We start from the raw sequence: 21,749 nt of genomic DNA on the forward strand, positions 1-21,749 counted from the left end.
TCTGGATGATATACACGGCCAGCTTCTTGTACCAGATTTTTGTTTTCCGCAGGGCACTGTACGGCTTCAGTACCTGATCTGAAAGATCCACTCCGCCCATGTACCTATTGTAATCCAGGATACAATTAGGTTTTGAGGTGTGGGTACTGGTACCTCGTACAGGGACGGAGGTGGTACTGTCTCCGTGAATTGTTGTCAGTATAAGGACATCCCTCTTGTCCTTATATTTGACCAACAACATATTTACGGTGCATATTCCCCTGCTTTCACCCCTTCTCATTACTTGGGCAATGTGCGTTTTTGGGAGGCCTCTTTGGTTCTTGCGCACAGTACCGCAAGCTGCTGTACCTCTTGAACCAAGGGCCTTAAACAGGGGGATGCTGGTGTAAAAGTTATCCACATAGAGGTGATAACCTTTATCCAGGAAGGGGTGCACTAAATCCCAGACAATTTTTCCACTAACACCTACGAGGGAGGGGGGGCATTCTGGCGGTTCAATTCTTGAATCCTTCCCTTCATATACCCTAAACCTGTGGGTGTACCCTGAGGTGCTTTCACACAACTTATACATTTTTATGCCATACCTTGCCCTCTTACTGGGAAGGTACTGGCGGAATTTAACCCTTCCTTTAAAATGTATAAGGGACTCGTCTATGCAAATGAATTTATCTGGGATGTACATGTCTTCAAATTTGGCACTGAAATGATCAATGACCGGCCTGACTTTGAATAGCCGGTCAAAGGTGGGATCATCTCTGGGTGGGCACTGTGCATTATCGTTGTAATGCAAAAATTTAAGGATCGTCTCAAATCGAGCCCGGGGTATGGCCATACGGTAAAATGGGGTGCTGTACAGAACATCTGTACTCCAATACTGCCTAATTTCTGGCTTTTTTACTATGCCCATATGAAACACCAGACCCCAAAACGTCATCATCTCTACTGCATCTACAGGGGTCCACCTAGCAAATGATGACGTGGGGTTTTGAGCAATAAACTGCTGGGCATATAAATTAGTTTGGTCCACCATTAAATTTATAAAATCATCAGAGAAAAATAATTTGAAAAAGTCAATTTCTCTGAGACCTGTGGAATCAAATTGGATTCCTGGCATGGCCAAAAACTCAGGAACCTGGGGCTCAAAATTGTCTGGTGGTGGGGTCCATACGAGATCAATTATTGGGGGGGGGGTCTCAGCTGCTCTACGGGGGCGTCTTTGAGGGGGTCCCTCATCACCAGAGGAGGAAGAGGAGCTTAAGGCGAATCCTTCAAATTCCCCGCTTGCATCACTGGCTGTGTCAGAGTCAGAAGCAAGCAGGGCATATGCCTCCTCCGCTGAATACATTCTTCTGGATGACTGGGATGACATTTGGGATGACATTTGGGATGCCATTTTTATTTTTGTGTTACTGGTAGTGAAATGTTTCAACACGTGTATAGTGTAGGGGGGGGGTACAAACTTTATTTCAACCCGGGGGGTATGTAGTGTGTAGTGTGTATGTAGTGTGCAGAAAAAAAAAATACTTTATACAAAAAAAAAAATGGAGGGGTTAAAAAAAAAAAAAAATTGAAGGGGTTAAAAAAAAAATTGAAGGGGTTAAAAAAATAAAATTGAAGGGGTTAAAAAAAAAAAAAAAAAAAAGGTCCTGCGCCAAAAATTGAGCACAGATGTTGGTCAGTAACGTCCGTCACTGAACAGCGCTGAAAGGCAACAGGAATTTGATCAAAAAAAAAAAAAAAATAGATCAACCCTGTGCCGAAAAGGATGATCAGTGATGTACGTCACTGATCCGCGCACAGCGGCCACAGGACACCCACAAAATCACAGTGTGTGTAAAAAAAAAAAATTAAAAAAAGACCCCACAGCACACACAAAAAAAAAAAAAAGGTGATCAGTGATGAGACACTGATTACCAGTGAGGGGCAGCAGGTGCAACTGACAGTGCAACTGGCAGGTATATATAAAAAAAAAAAAAAAACTCTGCACCCCTAAAAAGTTGCTGATCACCTCAGATATAGTGATCAGCACAAAAGGCGGGGGCAGCAGACACAAAATTTAGCACTCTCTATCACTCTCTGTCGCTATCTCTCTCTATCTCTCTATCTCTCACTATCTAACACTATATGACACTGCAGCAGCAGCAGTGACAGGTATATATATATATAAAAATACCCTGCGCCCCCAAAAAGTTGCTGATCAGTTAATTTATACTGATCAGCACAAAAGGGGGGGCAGCAGTCAGTTATATAAAAAATATATAGCACAATCTGTCACTATCTCTATCTCTCTCTCTCTATCTCTCTCTATCTCTCTCTATCTATCTATAACTATCACACTGCAGCAGCACAAAATATAGCACTCTCTGTCACTAGGCCTCTCTATCTCTCTCTCTCTATCTCTCTCTATCTCTCTCTATCTCTCTCTATCTCTCTCTCTAACTATATCACACTGCAGCAGCACAAAATACAGCACTCAGTGACACTATCTCTCTCTATCTCTCTCTATCTAACTAACGCTATTACACTGCAGCAGCACAAGTTCACAGGAAGTCACAAGTCACAAGTAACAGGATCCAGGAAGCATCCAGCACACTACAAGCACAGATGAAGCAGCCAAGATATTTGCAAGGATCAGGTAAGTATTTTGCAAGGTTCTGGTCAGTATATCGCGGCAGCTAGGCACGGTGACCGCACTGCACGCAATTCCAGACCGGAATGGCGTCTGCAGTGCAGTCACCGTTAGTTTAAACCCCCCTCCATGGCTGTGATTGGTCCGTCGGTCCGACGGACCAATCACGGCCTTTGGGGGCGGGCGGGGTGAGGTGGGGTGACACCAGTGTCACCCTTACACCCCGCGGTGATTGGTGCTGTACTTTACAGCACCAATCACCTCCGATCCCGTGTCACCGGCGAACGTTATTCGCCGGTGACACAGAAAACGCTGTGAATGGCTGTTCACACTGAACAGCCAATCACAGCGATCGCCGACGGGGGGGCGGCATCACAGCCCCCCCTGGGCATGCACGGACATGTCTGCTGTCAGGGACAGCAGACATGTTGAAACTGTCACCGCGTCTATAGACGCGGTGACAGTTAAATGCCATGACGTACATTTACGCCATGTGTCGGGAAGTACTTCCCGACCATGACGTAAATGTACGTCAATTGTCGGGAAGGGGTTAAACATAGCGGGCTGGATGTACTAAGCTTTAAAAAGAACCAGCAAATCAGCTCCTAACTGCCATGTTACAGGTTGTGTTTGAAATATGACATTTGGAGCTGATTGGATGATACTTTTTCTCTCTCCACTTTATCACTGTTTAAAGGTTAGTACATCTGGCCCACTGTATTTGGCAATTCCCTGACAGATCAGAGATCATCAATATCTGCAGATCAGGTGCTTTGATCGATGATCAGATTATGGGATCATCAGCATGGGGGAATGGTGGCGCATATGTATGGCCAGTTTAGTGATAGACAATTTACATTTGATCACATCTACCCCACAGGAACATAATTAACAGAAATATAGTTAAACATTTTATATAGACAAATTAGAGTTTGCATTAATTGCCTATTTTAACCTAATTTTTACATCATTTACAACACATATAAGGATTGTCTATATATTCTATAATATATGGGCAGTCCGGATAACATAAATTATGAAACATTTAATGGGGAAAAAAGGCATTTAAGGCAAAATTCTAAGTTGTTCTATAAGGTATTGCGTGGCCAAGAAAACTGCATTTACAACGCAGTACTTGGCCTCACCATGGCCCGAAAATGGGGACAACACCCACATTTTCCCAAATGTCGATCCGCTCCGGCCTTCCCAGCAAACGCCTCTGCCTGTCAATCTGGTCCTGTACGTGAGAAGTTTCGAAACTGTACAGATGATCACTTATGTGATCCATGCTAACCTACGCCAACAGCACCCAAACAGAGGTTCCCAAACTCAGTCCTCAATGCACCCTAACAGTTAAGGATTTAAGGATATCTGTGCTTAAGCACAGGAAACTTAGGGCCTGATTCAGGTATACTTGCTAGGCAGCAAACATTCACTGCCATCGAGCCTGTAAACATTGCCCACCGCTCGGCGAGCAAGCGATCCTGAATCGGACCCTTAATTAGAACTGCAATCAATTTGATTTAGCTATCCAAGCTCATCTATGGATATCCTTAAAACCTGGACTGTTAGAGTTCCTTGAGGACCTAGTTCGGGAACCACTGTCCTGTTGGTACTGGAGACGGATTCTGATTTGTTATAGTAAATTCCATTGAGTGTATTTGCCATTAGTAACTGAACACACGGAGGTTACCTGATTTTGGAAGGCCACACAAAAGGCGACAGCATACTTCAGTGGGATAATGGCTATGCCCCGTTTAGTCCAGTGGTTCCGTTTGTTGAACTGTTTTACAGCTTCCACCCGGGGGTGGTATCTGGCATTTTCCATGCACTCCTCCCAGCACCTGCTCAGATTGGTTGTGTCAAACTCCTGCCTGTAAGGTGTCACTATGATGTTTCTGTACATGTTCATCTCTCTGACCTAAAGCAAATCGTTAGAAATGGGTAGGTTTGTAATTTACTGATTAGCCATTATTTAAATAGCGCACACATATTCCGCAATGCTGACAGGTCTTCAAGCGGCTTTAGATGTTGCAGGGGGCAAATTCCAGTACCGGAGATAGCAACCAGGGCGTAACTACCATAGATGCAAGGGGTGCAGCTGCTATGGGGCCCAGAGCTGAAGGGGCCCATCTTTACTGTCTAAGTAATATGTTATACATACATTTATCACCATTAGTTGCTAAATAGGGGGCCCTTACAAACTTTTGCTATGAGGCTTATGAATATCTAGTTACACCCCTGGATCGCAACTGTGACTCCCCCTTTAGCACTAGTCACCAAACATGATTATACAGTGACACACAATGCAAATTGATAGGTCTACAAATGGGACTATATTTAACTTTACATCAGTCCCTATACGTCATTAGTACCGTGTTTCCCCGATAATTAGACCTACCCCGATAATAAGCCCTACCCCAGATTTTGGACGCTGGTCCAAAATAAGCCCTCCCCCGAAATTAAGCCCTATCAAATTTCCCATGTATTTATTTATTTTTGTAACTGTAGCCCCCGCTCAGCCCCGCTGACCTCCGCTGCCCTCCGCTCACCTCCTCTCACGCCCGCTCACCTCGCCTGCAACACCGCGGCTCCCGTTCCCAGGGATGCATTGCGGTAGGCGCGGCGTGACGTCACGCCGCGCACATCACCGCTCAGCTCAACGCCGCTCAGCACACACAGTGTCGGCTGGTCCAACAATCCGTTACACAAACAGGTGGGGGCATGTACGGCACAATATGGATGACTGGGATGGGAATTGTGGACTGGGGCATTTTTTTAAAGGCGCAGTGGGGCATTTTTTTAAAGGCGCAGTGGGGCATTTTTTTAAAGGTCTATTAAAATAAGCCCTCCCCCGAAAATAAGACCTATGGTCTTTTTTGATTGAAAAAAAAAATAAGACAGTGTCTTATTATCGGGGAAACACGGTAGTAGGGATTAAAGCCAATTCCTCCATACCATATAAAGTCTAAAGGTATGCGTGAAAGAATTAACAAAAAACAAAAAAAACGGTACTTGTTTCCTATCTGGGCGCCCGCTAAGTTAATTGTGCACCATGCTATTCTCCGTATAAAAATCGGATCGCATCGCATCGGATACCACAAATGCACATACACGATATTGAACGATGCGATGCGATCCGATTTCGTTCCCGCTTTTATGGTTGGCCCATAGGATATATAGGAAACCCCCCCTGATGGTTTAAAATGCGCCTCCATTGTTAACGCAACCCCAGTATTGACGTCAACCCGAAGCGTGGCGAGCGGTGGCAGTACGCGTCCTCCGACTTTTTCATACCCCCACTATCCACGTCGGCGTGGAGTTGAGAATAGAATAGTGTGGCGAGCGCAGCAAGCCACCGAGCACGAAGCTGCGCTCGCCACTCTTCGGGCTCGGTGGCTCGCTGCGCTCGCCACACTATTCTACTCTCAACTCCACGCCGACGTGGATAATGGGGGTATGAAAAAGTCGGAGGACGCGTACCGCTGCGCTCGCCACGCTTCGGGTTGACGTCAATACTGGGGTGGCGTTAACAATGGAGGCACATTTTAAACCATCATGGGGGGTTTCCTATACAAATCGTGGGTTTGCGGGGTTATTACATTGAAATCAATGTAAAATCGGGTCTCAGGGACCATTTAGCATTGATTCCAATGTAAAAATCGGGGTTGATCGCGTCACCGCATGCAATGCGATCCGATTTAAAATGAAATCGGATCGGATAGCATTGTATGCCATCGTACATCATCGAGTACCGAATCCGATGCGATGCGATCCGATTTCATTACGGTGCCGTACGTAGAAAACCTGGGCGCCCAGATAGGAAACAAGTACCAAAAAAACATTAGTTTACTGCCTGCTACCAAGACCCAAATACTTTCAATTTGCCTACTCGCACTACACATATTGCACTATTAATCTAACCCAAGTAACCTTCATTTGGACTGCAGTATTTCTGCCACTTTATATTGAAGTCTTTCTGACAACAGGGATGCCACTAGCTGGATGGTTTCTGGTTAAGTAACCCTTCGTGATGCAAACATACATGGCTTAGCATAAATTCTCTGGGACGTCCCAGTGCACATCATGGCATGCACCCGCGGTGCTGAGACGAACTAGAAGTGCGCCTGGAACACCTCAAAGTCAACCCACCCGATACAATTCAGAATTGCCCCTTTCCTTAATAAAACTGCTTAGCCTCATTTATGGCTCATATTTATGTTGAGTATATATATATCTGGGGTATTTTGTGTATTACACTGTTTGATGTTCATCTTGAAATGGGTCAAATTGAATGTATAGGGCATGACCTGATCTCACAGGTGCAAAATTCCTTGTAGGGAGCGTAAATGCAAGACTGTAACTAAAAGTGAGGGAGTGCCACTGCTGCTCTTTGTGCAGGGCCTAAGGGCATCACAGTTGTTGCCCCATGGCACCTGTATTTGGTCTACAGCCTAAAAAGTTGCAGCAGAGAACCCATAGCATCCTTGGTTTATTTCTCAACCTAGTGGCCCCTCCCCTTCATTGTGAAATCACATGTTTAGGGAAGAGTCGGCACAGGGTGGACAGTAATAATTTCTGTGATCTAATATTTTGCTCTTCTATTCACAATCAGTAAATCGCTCGCTACTTTGGAAGGGACGGCAAATATGTTTAGAAAATGTTTCCTAATTCATAATTTGCAAATACAATTGCTTATTCCTTAAACAATTATTCAGGATAATGATCCTCATACTGTATACATGTATCAACAATCATCGCTTACAGTACCTGGTGAGGGGCTAAATTGCACTTAGCTGCAACTTCATCAATCCAGACTTCTGTGACCAGAGCACACTGAGGGAACCCAAACCCTCGGAATGATACGTTAGATGGAAGGTTCGTTTTGCAAACCCTTCCATGACATCTGAGATTGGGGAGCTGGTAGGAAGCATCTGTCTGAAGTACCGACACCTCCATTATCTATGACAAGTGGTAAATCAGTTTATTATAGACACAGTTTTTTCTGCTAGTGTTATACAAGTAACTACAGTATTATGATTATCATTTTTTTATATGATGCCACAAGGGTTTTGCAACACCTGACAATACATAGATGCACAAAAAAAACAAGAAAACAATGATTTACAGTACTTATACAAATTAGGACAAGTACATGGCAAATATAAGACAGTTGCAGCAGTGGACCCTAACCCAATTGTAAAAGTGGCAGAGATACATTCGTAATGTTCCTGCTTTGAATAGCAAAAAGCAAGTCTGGACAATCAGCAGGCTGAGATTAATATGATCTTTAATTTGGGGACCATCAACACATTAATGCTGCCCCCTTCTGTTCTCCCTGTACACCTCTTCTCTGGGTGCACTCAATGGCATATATTCAATGCCGTGGGCGAGCGGTGACTGCGAGCAGGACTTTTTGCTCGCAGTCACCGCTCACCCTGTCAGTATTCAACTGACCCCCCTCATTCGCGAGGGGGAATTTGCGAATGTGCCTCCAAAACCTGCGAGAATCGAGGCTAATTACAGCGAGTTTGCTGCACTAGCCGCGGCTCTCGCAGTTTAGGGGAATCCTCGCCGTTCTGTGACGGCGAGGATTCCCCCGGAACGTTGCATAGTGCGAGCGGCCGGCGCGGGGGTTAAACTGCGATGATCACTGGTTTTCTGTGATCCTCGCAGTTTAACCCCCTCGCCGGCCGCTCGCACCGGCATTGAATACCTGCCATTAACTTGTTTGGCTTCCAATATCACCTCTATGCTGATGACACCCAACTCTACCTCTCCTCTCCTGATCTGTCCCCCACTGTTCTCTCTCAGGTTTCAAACTGCCTCTCTGCCATCTCCTCCTGGATGTCTGAGCGATTTCTGAAGCTGAATATGGACAAAACCGAACTTATTATCTTTCCCCCACCCAGAGCTATGCTACTACAGAGCTACTAATATCTCTATCACTGTTAACAACACCATCATCTCCCCCGTTCCCCAACTCCGCTGCCTGGGTGTCAATCTTGACTCCTCCCTCTCCTTTGCACCCCACATCAAAGCCCTGGCCCATTCTTGCCGGTTCCAGTTACGCAACATTGCTCGCATCAGGCCCTTTCTCTCACAGAGTGCAACTAAGCTGATCATCCACTCATTAGTCATCTCACGGCTCTACTACTGCAATACCAGCCTCGCTCGATCCCAACTGGCTCCTCTCCAATCTGTCCTCAACTCTGCAGCCTGGCTTATCTTCCTCTCCCGCCACTCTAATTCTGCCACTCCCCTTCAACAAAATCTGCACTGGCTCCCATTCCCCTACCGAATCCTCATTAAACACCTCACACTCACATACAGGGCCATCTCTAATTCCATTGCTCCATATATCTCTAACCTTGTCTCCATTCATACACCCTGCCGGCCTCTACATTCGGCCGACAACTGTCGTTTCTCCTCCACCCTGATCACTGCTTCCCACGCTAGAGTACAGGACTTTGCCCGTGCTGCACCCCTTCAGTGGAACGCACTCCCTCGCTCCATTAGTCTCTCCCCGACCTTGCAAAGCTTCAAACGGCCACTGAAAACCCACCTATTCATCAAGGCGTACCCTTCCACTGCATAAACTAGTCCTGAAGCTGATTCTCTGACCCCCTGCCTGTTTACATCCTGCTATCTAGGCACCACCCACTTTCTTGCACCTATTGTAATCTGTCTGTCTCCCCTTCCTTCTAGATTGTAAGCACGTTACATTTTTGGACTGCTCCCGCGCACATCGCATCACAAAGTACAAAAAGTTTGCACAACACCTACTTTTTGAACTAGAACACACCGCATCTAGTTGAAAACACATGCTGTTGTAGCGTATCGCATGCATTTTGAACTAGATGCAATGGGATCTAGTTTAAACCTCATGGAGCACATTGAACCGTGTGTGGGTACCTTTAAAGTTCCAGTGATTGAAAAATAAACTTTTTGAGAAGTGTTCACAACTTACAAAAATAGATTCTGTCCCAGAACAGCCGCCATTACTGTATAAACTGACGTCAGCCGCCACAATTCTGCCATCATTCATAAAACCCACCTACAATAAAAAGTCAGAAACATTTTAATATTTATTTAAATTCAACATTCAGCAAAAACAGCGTGAAAAGATTATTTAGTAATATGCAGGGAGAGCAGTAGGCCAAGGGGCATATTCACATTTATACATCTCCTTATTTTAATTGCGCAACCACAATTGTATAGCTGAAAGCAGAAGACACCGGGGGTCCAATGGCGGAACCTGGAAGTCACTGACTACATGACACTTATCATACAGTCAGAGGTGCCACGCAGGGTTCCCGTCCTAGGGCACAAGGGCCCAGTGTCAGTCTGTATTTTCACTCCACAATCATTTCCGTTAATACCTGGTGTGTTCTTTGTACACTTTCTGCTCTTCATGTTAATTTCTACAACTGCGGTTGACACAGTAGTTTGCCATAATCCGCCAACCATTACTAGAACCATGGAATGGCCAAACTACGGCCCACAAGCCAAAAACATGGCTTGGCCCCTTCTGCCTGCATATCCTGGCTTCTTCAGGAGCTCTGGATACACACTTACATACAGGTCCTGTATGCATTTGTTATTAGGACTTATGAGTAGTTTTCCATATGGTAATTAACACTGAACTGTCAAAAAACTCCCCAAAAGTCTAATACCCCTTTCAAACAGAAAATCCCCAAAAACCCAGGTATTTCCTGGATACAAAAACCCGGGTAAGACTCAGCTAAAAGCTCTAACCCCCTTTCCAAACCCGGGTATTTCCCGTGTCTACCCCTTTCACACAGAAGCCTGATTTTCCTTGCAATATACTGTGTGTCATAAGAAAAGGACAGTTTTAAAGGCACACAGAGATGAGGTCATGAAAAGTGCTCACTGCATTGCATTAACCATGGCATGACAAGGATATGTTGTAAACATGTTTTATTGTTTTTATATACTGGTAGGTACATGTTACCTCACATGGCTGTCAGTATATTTGCAATGTTTGAGTACACTGTGGCATCTTTGACTGTCCCAGTTTGCAGATCTCCTCCTCCCCTCTCACTGCCACCAGCTCTCACGTCTTGCTCCTTCCAGTGGGCCATGCTGTCCTTTCTTCAGCTCCCTAATGACCTCAGAGGCCAATCCCAGTGCCATGGCCTCCCAGCTACTCAGAGAGGCCCATCCTCACAACCAATCAGCCAGCACCCCACCAGGAGAGCCAATCAGTGCCTAAGAATGTGTAATAATCCCAAAAACCCGGGTTGCACCCTTTCAGACAGCCGGCGACCCGGGTTTTTGGAATTCAGACCCAGGAAAAACCCTGCTGAATTCCAGGGTTGAAGCCCTGGTATTTTAGACCCGGGTTGACCCTTTCAGACAGAAAAAAAAACTCCTGGACCAGGGTAATTCCCGGGTCTTTTTTTCTGTCTGAAAGGGGTATTACTAACAGCCCCTGCTCTTATTAGAGTGCCATATGCCATAACTCGGTGACGGTACAAATGTAATTATTACTGGGATACAATATGCTCAAGTAATGATATTATGGTAGAATATAGAACTCACTTTGTACTTCCCAATATACGGGTGTCTGCCAGCGGTGATGAGCATGTCTTCATCCCGTTCCAACACACAGCGGACCGGGTGCCTGGTTCTAGATGACAACAAGACAACGCTGGATTTACAAACACAACCTGTGGATACATTCTCCTGTATACGAGCAATTCTGATTTACACCAACCAGCGTATCGATAATAACATACCCACAAACTGTAACTTTTTGGCACGTACAGTACCATTTTCTTATGTCCTGTCATTTTTTTGGGTCTCCAATTGCCCATTGTAAGTATAGGAAAGGGAGCATGGCTGCACCCCTTTTACCAGTGGCCACGCCCCCTATCTGAATTTGTACCGGTTTTTGCTCTTCAGATGTTGGAGGGTATGTAATAATAGCATGGACATACAGTATTAGAAGAAACCGCAAAGGGATGCACAGGAATGATCCCAGGACACATGAGCGCACAATTAGTCCCAATGGACTTTATATCGGAGGAGAGGATCTGTGTGCAGCCTACGTGTGTGCCCACTGTTACAGCATGTGCCGTGTAGACTGGCACTGTGCCTAAAGGGCCATTTTCCCAGTGATTTATCTGCTGGGCATGAACAGGAAAATGAATCCACCACCATTTTCTCAGGGATTTCTTCAGCCACGGCCACTAGGTTAAGTATTTGCAGTGGGTGTAGGGCATGCAGTGTGGGCCTCCTTCCACTAGGGGTGCCCAAGTGCACTGTGACTGCACACTCTGCTTCCATTATATAGACACAAGTATGTTCCCCAGGCATACAGTTCATCTATGTTTTAGGCCTATATGTTAAGAGAAGCCTAAAACTGCCACTTCACCAGCCCTCTCTTGATTTTATCCATGAAGATGGATTGACTGGGCTGCACAAGAGGAATGGGTCGTGTGCAGTCTCCGCCTGGGTGACGGTCTCCTCCTCTCTATCCTGCAGCTCAGTAGTCTGAGCATTAGAATTACTAGGAGGCCCTCACGCTGTACCAAAGTGTAGCGTGCTTGCGAAGATCTACGGGAAAATGTCTGCAACAAGATTTCCCCAGTGATTTTACTAATGCGCATGCATGAAACACCAGGAAAATGGTCGCCGAGTCATGTTCCCAGTGATCTGTGTAGTGATGGAGCCGCCGACGTGTTGTCTGAAGGAATAAGTGTTCAAAAATGGGTGTGAGCCCGCTTGGACCACACATCTTGCACCATAATCTTTTTTCATTGTCTTACTCTCCTTGTATGCCAGGTTTTCATTTGCCAACCATGCGCTGTCCCAGTCTAGGTTTGTATATTAAACCACCTAGGTGGAGAAATATATACAGGCGCTTCTAGATGGTTTGTTTGGCAAGCTGCTCACACCAAGGGGAGGTCAACCCCCAGAAACTACACAAGAAGAAAACACAAAAGGTGGTGGAGAGCTATGAAAAAATATATATGTTTGACCAATTGGATATTACAAATGTTTTATTCTACTAATTAAAACGTCAATACTTAAAAGCAATTGCATTAGATAAAAATAAAAAGATGGTATACAGCCTGTTGTGGATTACATGAATACTTAAGCGTAGGTGTATACATAAACAGTATCTCACTTGTTCCCAGTGTTACTCTCCTGAGTAGAGAAATCGCAATCTCCCACTTAGATGTTTGTGGAAACTGGAATGGCGGGTATCCATAAACCTGACTGGAAGTTAGAAACCTGATCCTGATTTTATATGGATGCTTTGGTTCAGTCCTTGGTAAGGAGGCTCCAGTGAATAACAGGTGGTGGTGACCCTTCTGATGTCCAGTAGAATGTCCAACAGTTTGGAAGAATTGGGAGGGGGAGAGTTGGTCCAAGAGAGAGGCTTCTGTTTGTAATCCAAAAAGAATCACACTGTACACGCTCGGTCTGACGCGTTTCGTCGTCCACAGACAACTTTTTCAAAGGTATAACAGTATGGGTCTGGTCAGGGTTTATATACCTCTGGACAAGTTGGTGGGACTGGAAACCACACACCTGTGTCCCAGTCTAATTGGCATGTGCAGCACAACTGCTGACTGCGGACGTATTTATTATTGTGTTACATATTATACTCCTGGGGAAGCGTAGAGTGACACTTACTTCTTTGCTGCCACCGCAGTAATTGCTGCTATGTAGGCTGTCTTTACAATTTTACCACCAAATGCCCCTCCTATGCGCTTCACGTGGCAGGTGATGCGATTGGCCGGTACACCCAGAGCTGTCGCCACAAGTTCCTGTAAGGGAAAGAAGAACAGAAGATAAAATATGCCAAAATGTTTTATAATGTATATAGAACCATGTAAAACATCTCCATAGCTGCTCAGTGTGTGGCACAGTGGTTAGCATTGCAACATCACAGCACAGTACACAGTGGTCTCACCTGCATATATGTTGGGTCCTGTGATGACGCATAGATATCAACATCCTGGCCCTCCCTGCTCGGTACCACACGGATGCTTTGGGTCTCCATATAAAAGTGCTCCTGACCTCCAATATACAACTCCCCTGTGATAGATAGATAGATAGATAGATAGATAGATAGATAGATAGATAGATAGATAGATAGATAGATGTAGTATAACATCTTTATTACCCATTATAATGCTGAACAGTCATATCTGTATTTTATGTACTGCACGGACGATGTAATGGTTAGCATTGCTGCCTCACGTCACTGTGGTCATGGGTTCCATTCCCACCATGGCCCTAACTGTGTGGAGTTTGTATGGTCTCCCCGTGCTTGCGTAGGTTTACTCCTAGACACTGTCTATCCTATGATTTATAACCATTTAGAAAAATCCCTGCTTGGTGGGTGGCTGCAAATAACTGTCACAGTTTCCAGACCACCCAGCAGATCACATGTTCCAGGTCAGCCAGCAGGTGTGCCCAGAGAGTTCACCAAAGGTCACATTTTCCAGAGCACAATGGTGATGCATTGTAAATGGCAGGCGGACGTTTTGCCACATAACTCCGAAATGAAGCAACCAATCTATCCCTAATATTTCTCTATAAATCTATGCCTTGCTCAGGCGGAGGCATCATAGAACTAGGTCTCTTCTAAAACTCATCCTGCTATTAATATTCATGGTGGAGTTGCCTCCTTTTATTAACTAATGTTGTTTTAATGTATTATTAAACAGAATAGTAATTGCACAAAGTTTGTAATCAGAAGACTTTAATAAGACTAGATGAATCATGAGTTTGGACATTGAAGGCCACCATTGAGAAAGCAGTTAGTCTACAATGGCGAAACGCATCAGTTTTGCTACCATTATACATTGCTGTGAATATTGATATGTGGACCCTAACCCTCTACCTGGACTTCTTCAGCATACACCATGCCTCTAGGGTAACAGAATATCTGTTCTGCTTTAAAGATCTTACGCTGGACTCAGTGGGGGAAATTGATGGGCCTTCTATTTTTACGAGGGATCAGAATCTACTTCTTATTTATTTATCACCTTTTAGAAGATAATTGTTAGTATTTGATTGGTTGCCCATACCAACAACCTATCTTAAATAGAATGCCCATCTTAGTTAATTTCCCCCAACGACTATCTGTACAGATTGAGAATTAATTACCAGGACTCTTGAAGGAACAGGGAATTATTCCACAATATACTTACAATTGTTTGCTCGTGTTTGTAATTCCATGAAACTTGATTGTCATGTTTTAATTGGTGTTAATTAGTTTAACCTATTTCATTATGTAATAATACATTTTGCTATTGTGATTGTTTAGAATTATATCAAATCCAATGTCCTTTTTAGCCGAACATCACTGTATTTATGTTTGAATAGTTAATTTGCCTAGAAGCCTCATTAGAGTTCTGTTTCTATATTTTTTATCCTTGGGTAACCATAGGTTTACCATGGAGAGGGACTACCGCCGTCAAAACAGCTGCTTTTTGGATCAACTCCGCTAGGTAGCGCCTTGTCATATTACCCCTTTAAACAGAAGAGGATGCCCAACGGCTGGGGTCTCAGAAGCCCCATTGTCTTGACAGTTGGCGCAGTCCATGGCGGGGTATGGGAGAGAATGGGGGGGAGAGATGGGAGGTCTAGAACCCCTGATGTAGCCACCATACTAGGATATTTTGGTCCTACTGATACAATATATAATCGCGCTGAGACACACACACATATGGAAATAAAAGAGGGATAATCAGCCATACCTTCCAGTATCTGGTCTGCCGTTCCGAAAGCCTCGTCAACGTTACCATGGTGCAATTTCATTTCTGGTTCAAAAAAGGAGTTGTGCTTTATTGCGTCCTGTAAAGAAAGGACCCACAACATGTGAACACTTCAACCACAGTACAGTTTTAACCACAATAACGCTATATATTGTCTAGTCATGTGTAGCGATGGGCTAATAAATTCAGATGTTCCTGTCCAATTTCAGAGATCTGCTCTTGGCGGATCAGTCCATATAGGCCAACAACTTGCAGAATAAATAAGGCCCAATGGGGAATTGGGCCAAGAACAGCGCCCGTAATATAAACCAGCCAATAACGGTCTAAAGCCCTTTAAGGAGGTTATTAATCAAGAAGCATTTTCTAAACCGATTGATTTATAGGTGGGCATTAAAGCAGCAATCATATTATATATAAACAATTTGGGCGTTCTGGTGCCACATGAGAGAAAGGTCTATCCAGTAGACCTGCATTTGAGAAAAGACGAAAGGAAGGATCCGGAACTCTAACTCTCGCGTTCTATATTTTTGGGCAGATGTACTTCTTGCAATTGACATTTTATGACATCTCCCCCCTATATGGGCTGCATACCGGCATTTTTTACCCGTGGTCTAATGCGGCACTGCCCGGTTGTCCCGGTGCTGAATGTTCAACCGGAACGATGACGCGTGAGACCTGGTCTATGCTAATGAAGGACAGAGCAGTGATGGAGCCATACTTAATCAAATCATTCTGGTGTTTACAGGCAATCGGGCTCAAGGGAAATCAGCCATAGATTGGCCCATATGGCCATCGACCCAGTTTGCACCCAGCTTTAGAGACAAAATAGGGGTAATGTTATAAACTATGATAATAGATACATCTGAATATTGCTTTTAAAGAATAATATAACCACCATGAAATCATCCCTGCTCCATCAGGTCCTACCTCAATAGTGAGAATCACTGGTGCCAGGTCTTCATAAACGACTTTCACCCGTCTGGCGGCTTGGTGAGCGTGGTCCGGTGTATCAGCAACCACAGCGCACACTATATACCCAACACAAAGGACCTATAAAAATGTATATCCTTCAATAAACAATCATAATACTAGGGTCCATTTACCAACGGGTAATAAAACTTTTTGTGAATAATAAAACTCGTTGCATAAATGGTGCAACAGCCAATCAGCTCACAACTGGCATTTGTCTAACATATCACAGTTAGGAGCTGATCACATGACAAGTGGGAGCTGATTGGCTGGAGCAATCTCTACAGCATACTGTCATACAGTCTGTACAGTATCCTCTGTATTAAGATACTAAGGGTTAGATGTATCAAACCTTCCAAAAAGGACAAGTTGAGAAGGTGCCAATCCGATTGGTCCTCTTTAGAAGGTTGGAGGCATCTCAACCTACTTCTGAGAACCTCCTGCCTGTGACCTGCCTGGTGGAGGGGCAGAAGCACAGAGAAGGTGACAGAGTTGCTCATTATGTAGCACATTAGGACAACACGACATACCTTTGTATCTGCCAGTAACTGGTCTGGAGAATTATAATATGAAAAGTTATTTCTCCCAGGAACATCTTTGGCAGTGATGACATCACAAACTCCCGGCATACTCAGTGCTTCGGTCAGATCCATTGATCTATAGAGGACAATGAGCGCACAATAAGCTAGAACAGTCCGATGAGTCATACTTATTGCATAGATGATATGTACAGATATGTTGTTGTTCTCCTTATAAGTTTGCAGATAATGTTTTTCTGGTGTATTTCAAAATGTAATTATACTTACCGTACCTCCTCTGAAGTTACCATGTGCAGATAAGGAGGCTGGTTCTAAGTCAGACGCAGCAAAAATGCATTGTGTGCATTGGCCGATTCATAGACAGGGCGGGGTCAGTAATGTCATATTCATTGCTCCCTCCCTGTCCTAAATATGTGGGAGGAGTTCTATGGCGAGGGACTGAAAGCTTTGCTTTATAACAGAGCTGTAATGTAAGACCAGGATCAAATCCTCTTTTACCATGATTTAAATGTGAACATTTAAGTTTTGAGGGATCTATTGGAAATGATGAGTGTACAGGTGCTGATATTCCAGAGTTATAGAGGCACACACCAGTGGATAACTCACACAATGTACAGCACAGTTACTTAATCTGTGGTGTTGGTTAATTAAGAGCGGCTACATCCGTACTCACTGTTACATGCACACTGGTGATGGAGCGGTGGTGCTTGAAGAGAGTGAGGTTTCCTACAGCTCACCAGCTAGTGAGTGAATGCGGCAAACAGGTAGCGGTGCAGGGAAGTTGGAACAGCTTGTGGATTTCAAGTAATCTCAGGTCTCTTTGGACCTAAGCAGGATCAAATCAGCTGGGACTAGCAAACTGGCAAATTCGCAGGTCTCAGTTCGACCTTGGTTCACGGCGCCAGGATGTAGATATATATGCATCACCACAGGACCCAACATATATGCAGGTGAGTGAGACCACTGTGTAATTATTATTATTATTATCATAATTATTATTATCATCAAAATGGCTAAAAATTTCTATGTGTGAAAGGGGTATAGCAGACTTCTATCTCCCAGTACATCACTGCACATGCTCAGCAATCGACCATCGATGATTGGAAATCATGGCCGATGTCGAAATAATTTTGACATTGATGGGGGAGAACCAAATGTTTTTCCACCATCAATGTCAGGCTTAACTGAATAGTTTTGTTTTTATTTTTTCATCAAGGGGCTGGGACAGTGAGCATAGCTCCACCTCCAACACCTGCAAAGCCCCACCCCCACTTGACAATCTTTCAAAGCAATGGATGACCCAAAACATTGATGGTCATCCATTGCATACTTATACACTAATGATGGCCAGTTGCACTTTTGCCATAGATGGCAAAGGCAACAATGACATCCCTACTCAGCAGAGATCACTGCGGCCATCTTGGGATAGGGCATGAAGCCTCCCTGGAGAACGAGAAGACTGGAGTCTCTTCTTTAAACGTTAGATTAGTCTTCCCTTAAGTCTCTAAATGTACTTTCTTGCATAAAAACAATCTGCTGGTGTTCCATTAAAAAACCCAATTAATATTTCTGAAGAAATAAAAAACAAATGAATAAGTTTTATTGAATAAAGAGGTTCTGCACTGATCCGCTTTTACCACCAGCTGGTGCTGTCTCCTGAGTCCGTTAGCTATACCAAACAACTAACAGAGACAGACATGCTTCACGGATTCACCTCCTATTGTGTTTAATAACACAAATACCCCACTAATGACCCATATATAGGCAAACGTTTGCTGCATGGGGTGGGGATAGATAGCAGAGATGTTTGTTTAGAGTCCTGCACATCAAGCGGGACAGGACCTATCTCTTATTGGTGTCTAAGCCTCGGCGGCTCAGGCAAATGAATAAAGAAATGAAGCGGTTTTAGATCCATGTGACTTCTGGCTACAGCGCAGAGCAGCATCCAATCAGAGCTGTCCTGAGATAAAGCAGATGTCCAGCTAACCCAGGCCTGCTGAGGAAGGATAGATGGTGCATGGTCTTCCTGGCCACCGCTGATCTGCTGCCTGTCCTCTGCTGCTCTCACTCCCAGCCGCTCTGCACCTGGCTCCCCTACTCCCCATGCTCCTGTCAGTGTATCTCCTACACTGTATAGCTATACTGACATGATCTTTGCATGAGCTCTTGTGCTTGTCACCAAAGCCATGAAGAGCTCTCCATCGACGGCCAGCATGTCGTCACAGTACACCGCTTCTCCGGACACTTGCATCATGGCGGAGTGATGCATGACGGGCCGCCCTACAGTATCCTGGATGGGCTGATGAGCTGCAGCACCCTGGGAATGACACAAGCAATTCATATAAAAAAAAAAAAAAAACAACAACCCTACATTGATGTGCAACAATTAGAGAACACAGGGGTTTCCTATACCTTGGATCCAAGAGATGGTCGGCATGGCCATCGGTGGGTTACCTCAATAGTGTGAAACCATCTGCAAGGGAACCGTTGCTGGTTTCACCCATTGATTGTCAGCCCTGCTTTACAATATCGTGGGTTGTGGGCCAATAAGAGCTTGGGGCGGAGCTTCGCAGGAGTGTGAGGGTGGAGCCAAGCTCTGTATCCCGGCACTTTGTATTAAAAATTTAAAAACAATTCCTTGCATCTGCTGGGAAACCATCTGGTTCTCCCCCATCAATGGCAAAAGTATTCAACATTAGTCATATACCTTACCGAGCACCCACAGAAATTGTTGAGCACCCACGGGCCCGGGTCCCGCTGTTGGGACGCCATGTTAACTTGCTAATTTGCGGCTGCAGCACCCACATTGCCGGACCCGCCACCTGGGAAACAGTATGTCGGGAAGAGTGTATTCTGTCTGCGGGGTACCTGCACTGTGGGGGCATTTATGTACCTGCACTGTGGGGGGCATTTATGTACCTGCACTGTGGGGGGCATTTATGTACCTGCACTGTGGTGGAATTTATGTACCTACACTGTGGGGGCATTTATGTACCTGCACTGTGGGGGCATTTATGTACCTGCACTGTGGGGGCATTTATGTACCTGCACTGTGGGGGCATTTACAGTATATACCTGCACTGTGGGGGCATTTACAGTATGTACCTGCACTGTGGGGGCATTTATGTACCTGCACTGTGGGGGCATTTATGTACCTGCACTGTGGGGGCATTTATATATGTGGAACTCTGTTGCCGTAATTTGAATATTGGAGACAACTGTGCTCCGTAATATAAATTGGTATTATTTTGTGGCCACACCCCTTTCCCATGAAGCCACTCCTCTATATTCTTGGCTTGAGCACCCACCAGCAAAAACATAAATCGGCACCTATGAATGTACTGACCTGATATTTCTGTGCACTTCTTGGTTTTGCACTTTGCCTGATGCCATTTTTAACGTTGTTCTGTGAAATCTCCGCTGGGTAGCTGCGATCGTTCACTCTATACTGTGGGAAAATGTACAATAATAGATATTAATCGTGCTTCTTATGCATATGTTACTCAATGAATGAAAACTATGAACAAATCTGCAGCATCAATTTATGAAAACAAACATGTACTCTGAAAGATACATCCAAGTACCCTGTCAGGTACTTGAGTAGTTTCACGGCACCAGTATGGCGCCGTGTGTCTGAGTCCCCTTGCGGGGCTCGCTTCGCTCGCCCACGCTGCTGGCTCGGTGGCTCGCTACGCTCGCCACGCTATTTAAAATCAACTCCATGCCAACATGGATAGTGGGGGTATGAACTATCCATGTTGGCATGGAGTTAAGTTACTTTTTTTAACATAGTTTGTGGCGAGCGTAGAACCCGGAAGTAGCAGGGCGCCATGCTGGCGCCGTGAAACTACACAAGTACACCCTGTCATAATGGAACGCAATTTGGGCTACCACCAGCATCTGTGAGCACTTTGCGATGGATTCGATGGGCGTCTATGTTTTTCTGGCCGACAGCCTCACTTGCAATGATTAGCAATTCGTAGCCTAAATATTTGTACTTGCGCATAAATGTGTGTACAGACATGAATTAGGCCATATGGGCCTAATACAGGTTGGTTTGCAAAAGCAAACTCCTTCTTTAATGGGCAAAAACCATACTGCACTGCAGGTGGGGCAGATGTAACATGTGCAGAGAGAGTTACATTTGGGTGGGGAGTGTTCAAACTGAAATCTTAATCACAGAGTAAAAATAACGCAGCCAGTATTTACCCTGCACAGAAACACAATAACTCCCCCAAATGTAACTCTCTCTGCAGATGTTACATCTGCACCACCTGCAGTGCAGTATGGTTTTGTCCATTAATGAAGTCGTTTACTTTTGAAACCAACCTGAATCACCCCCTATGTACACTTCTAGATGACAGAGCACCGACGTCTCCAGATATCCAACCGCAAACTACTACATTATACTTTACACTTACAGTACCAGATTCATCTCACCTCTGATTTCAGGGTATGTAAGACCTCCAGGTAGAATTTGAAGAGAAAACTGACTGTCAATGCTCTCCTGTATTCCGCCTTCCCCCCAGGAGCGGACGACGGAAGAGAAATCTCATCCAATATCAATCTACACGCGTCACTCAGCATCTCTTCATTCCACTGCCTGGTTAGAGCAACACATGCAATTAACAACCACAGCTCCATGTAATAATGGGCACAGGGGATAACGATGAATGTTGAGTGTGATTAAGAGGCGGACGCAATCTGTTTTCAGATTTGAGCTTTTATGCGTCAGTCACACTATGCAAGTGCAAAGTTTGATTATGGACAGCGATCAAGAGTGTGGGCTGTATTGAGAATTGGCACCAAGGGCCTGATTCTGGTTCACTCGTAAAAGCAAACTTCTTCTTT

At 44.8% G+C, this 21,749-nt stretch overlaps 1 protein-coding gene across 1 annotated transcript in view; it reads right to left on the reverse strand.

Moving 5' to 3' along the window:
* LOC146020847 (aldehyde oxidase 1-like) overlaps positions 1-21,749 on the reverse strand; it is an 89,120-nt gene that overhangs the window by 32,564 nt on the left and 34,807 nt on the right. The window contains exons 15-26 of the mRNA XM_083154366.1: positions 21,339-21,501; positions 20,245-20,346; positions 19,046-19,215; positions 16,890-17,016; positions 16,318-16,440; positions 15,373-15,469; positions 13,578-13,702; positions 13,298-13,431; positions 11,195-11,282; positions 9,600-9,686; positions 7,400-7,591; positions 4,323-4,550 (exon numbers count right to left, since the gene is read on the reverse strand). Of these exons, the coding sequence (XP_083010492.1) occupies positions 4,323-4,550; positions 7,400-7,591; positions 9,600-9,686; positions 11,195-11,282; positions 13,298-13,431; positions 13,578-13,702; positions 15,373-15,469; positions 16,318-16,440; positions 16,890-17,016; positions 19,046-19,215; positions 20,245-20,346; positions 21,339-21,501 (1,636 nt within the window). The remainder of the gene's footprint in view (positions 1-4,322; positions 4,551-7,399; positions 7,592-9,599; positions 9,687-11,194; positions 11,283-13,297; positions 13,432-13,577; positions 13,703-15,372; positions 15,470-16,317; positions 16,441-16,889; positions 17,017-19,045; positions 19,216-20,244; positions 20,347-21,338; positions 21,502-21,749) is intronic.

This window comes from Crinia signifera, chromosome 7 (assembly GCF_055691185.1).
Source record: "Crinia signifera chromosome 7, ASM5569118v1, whole genome shotgun sequence".
Lineage (NCBI taxonomy): Eukaryota > Metazoa > Chordata > Amphibia > Anura > Myobatrachidae > Crinia > Crinia signifera.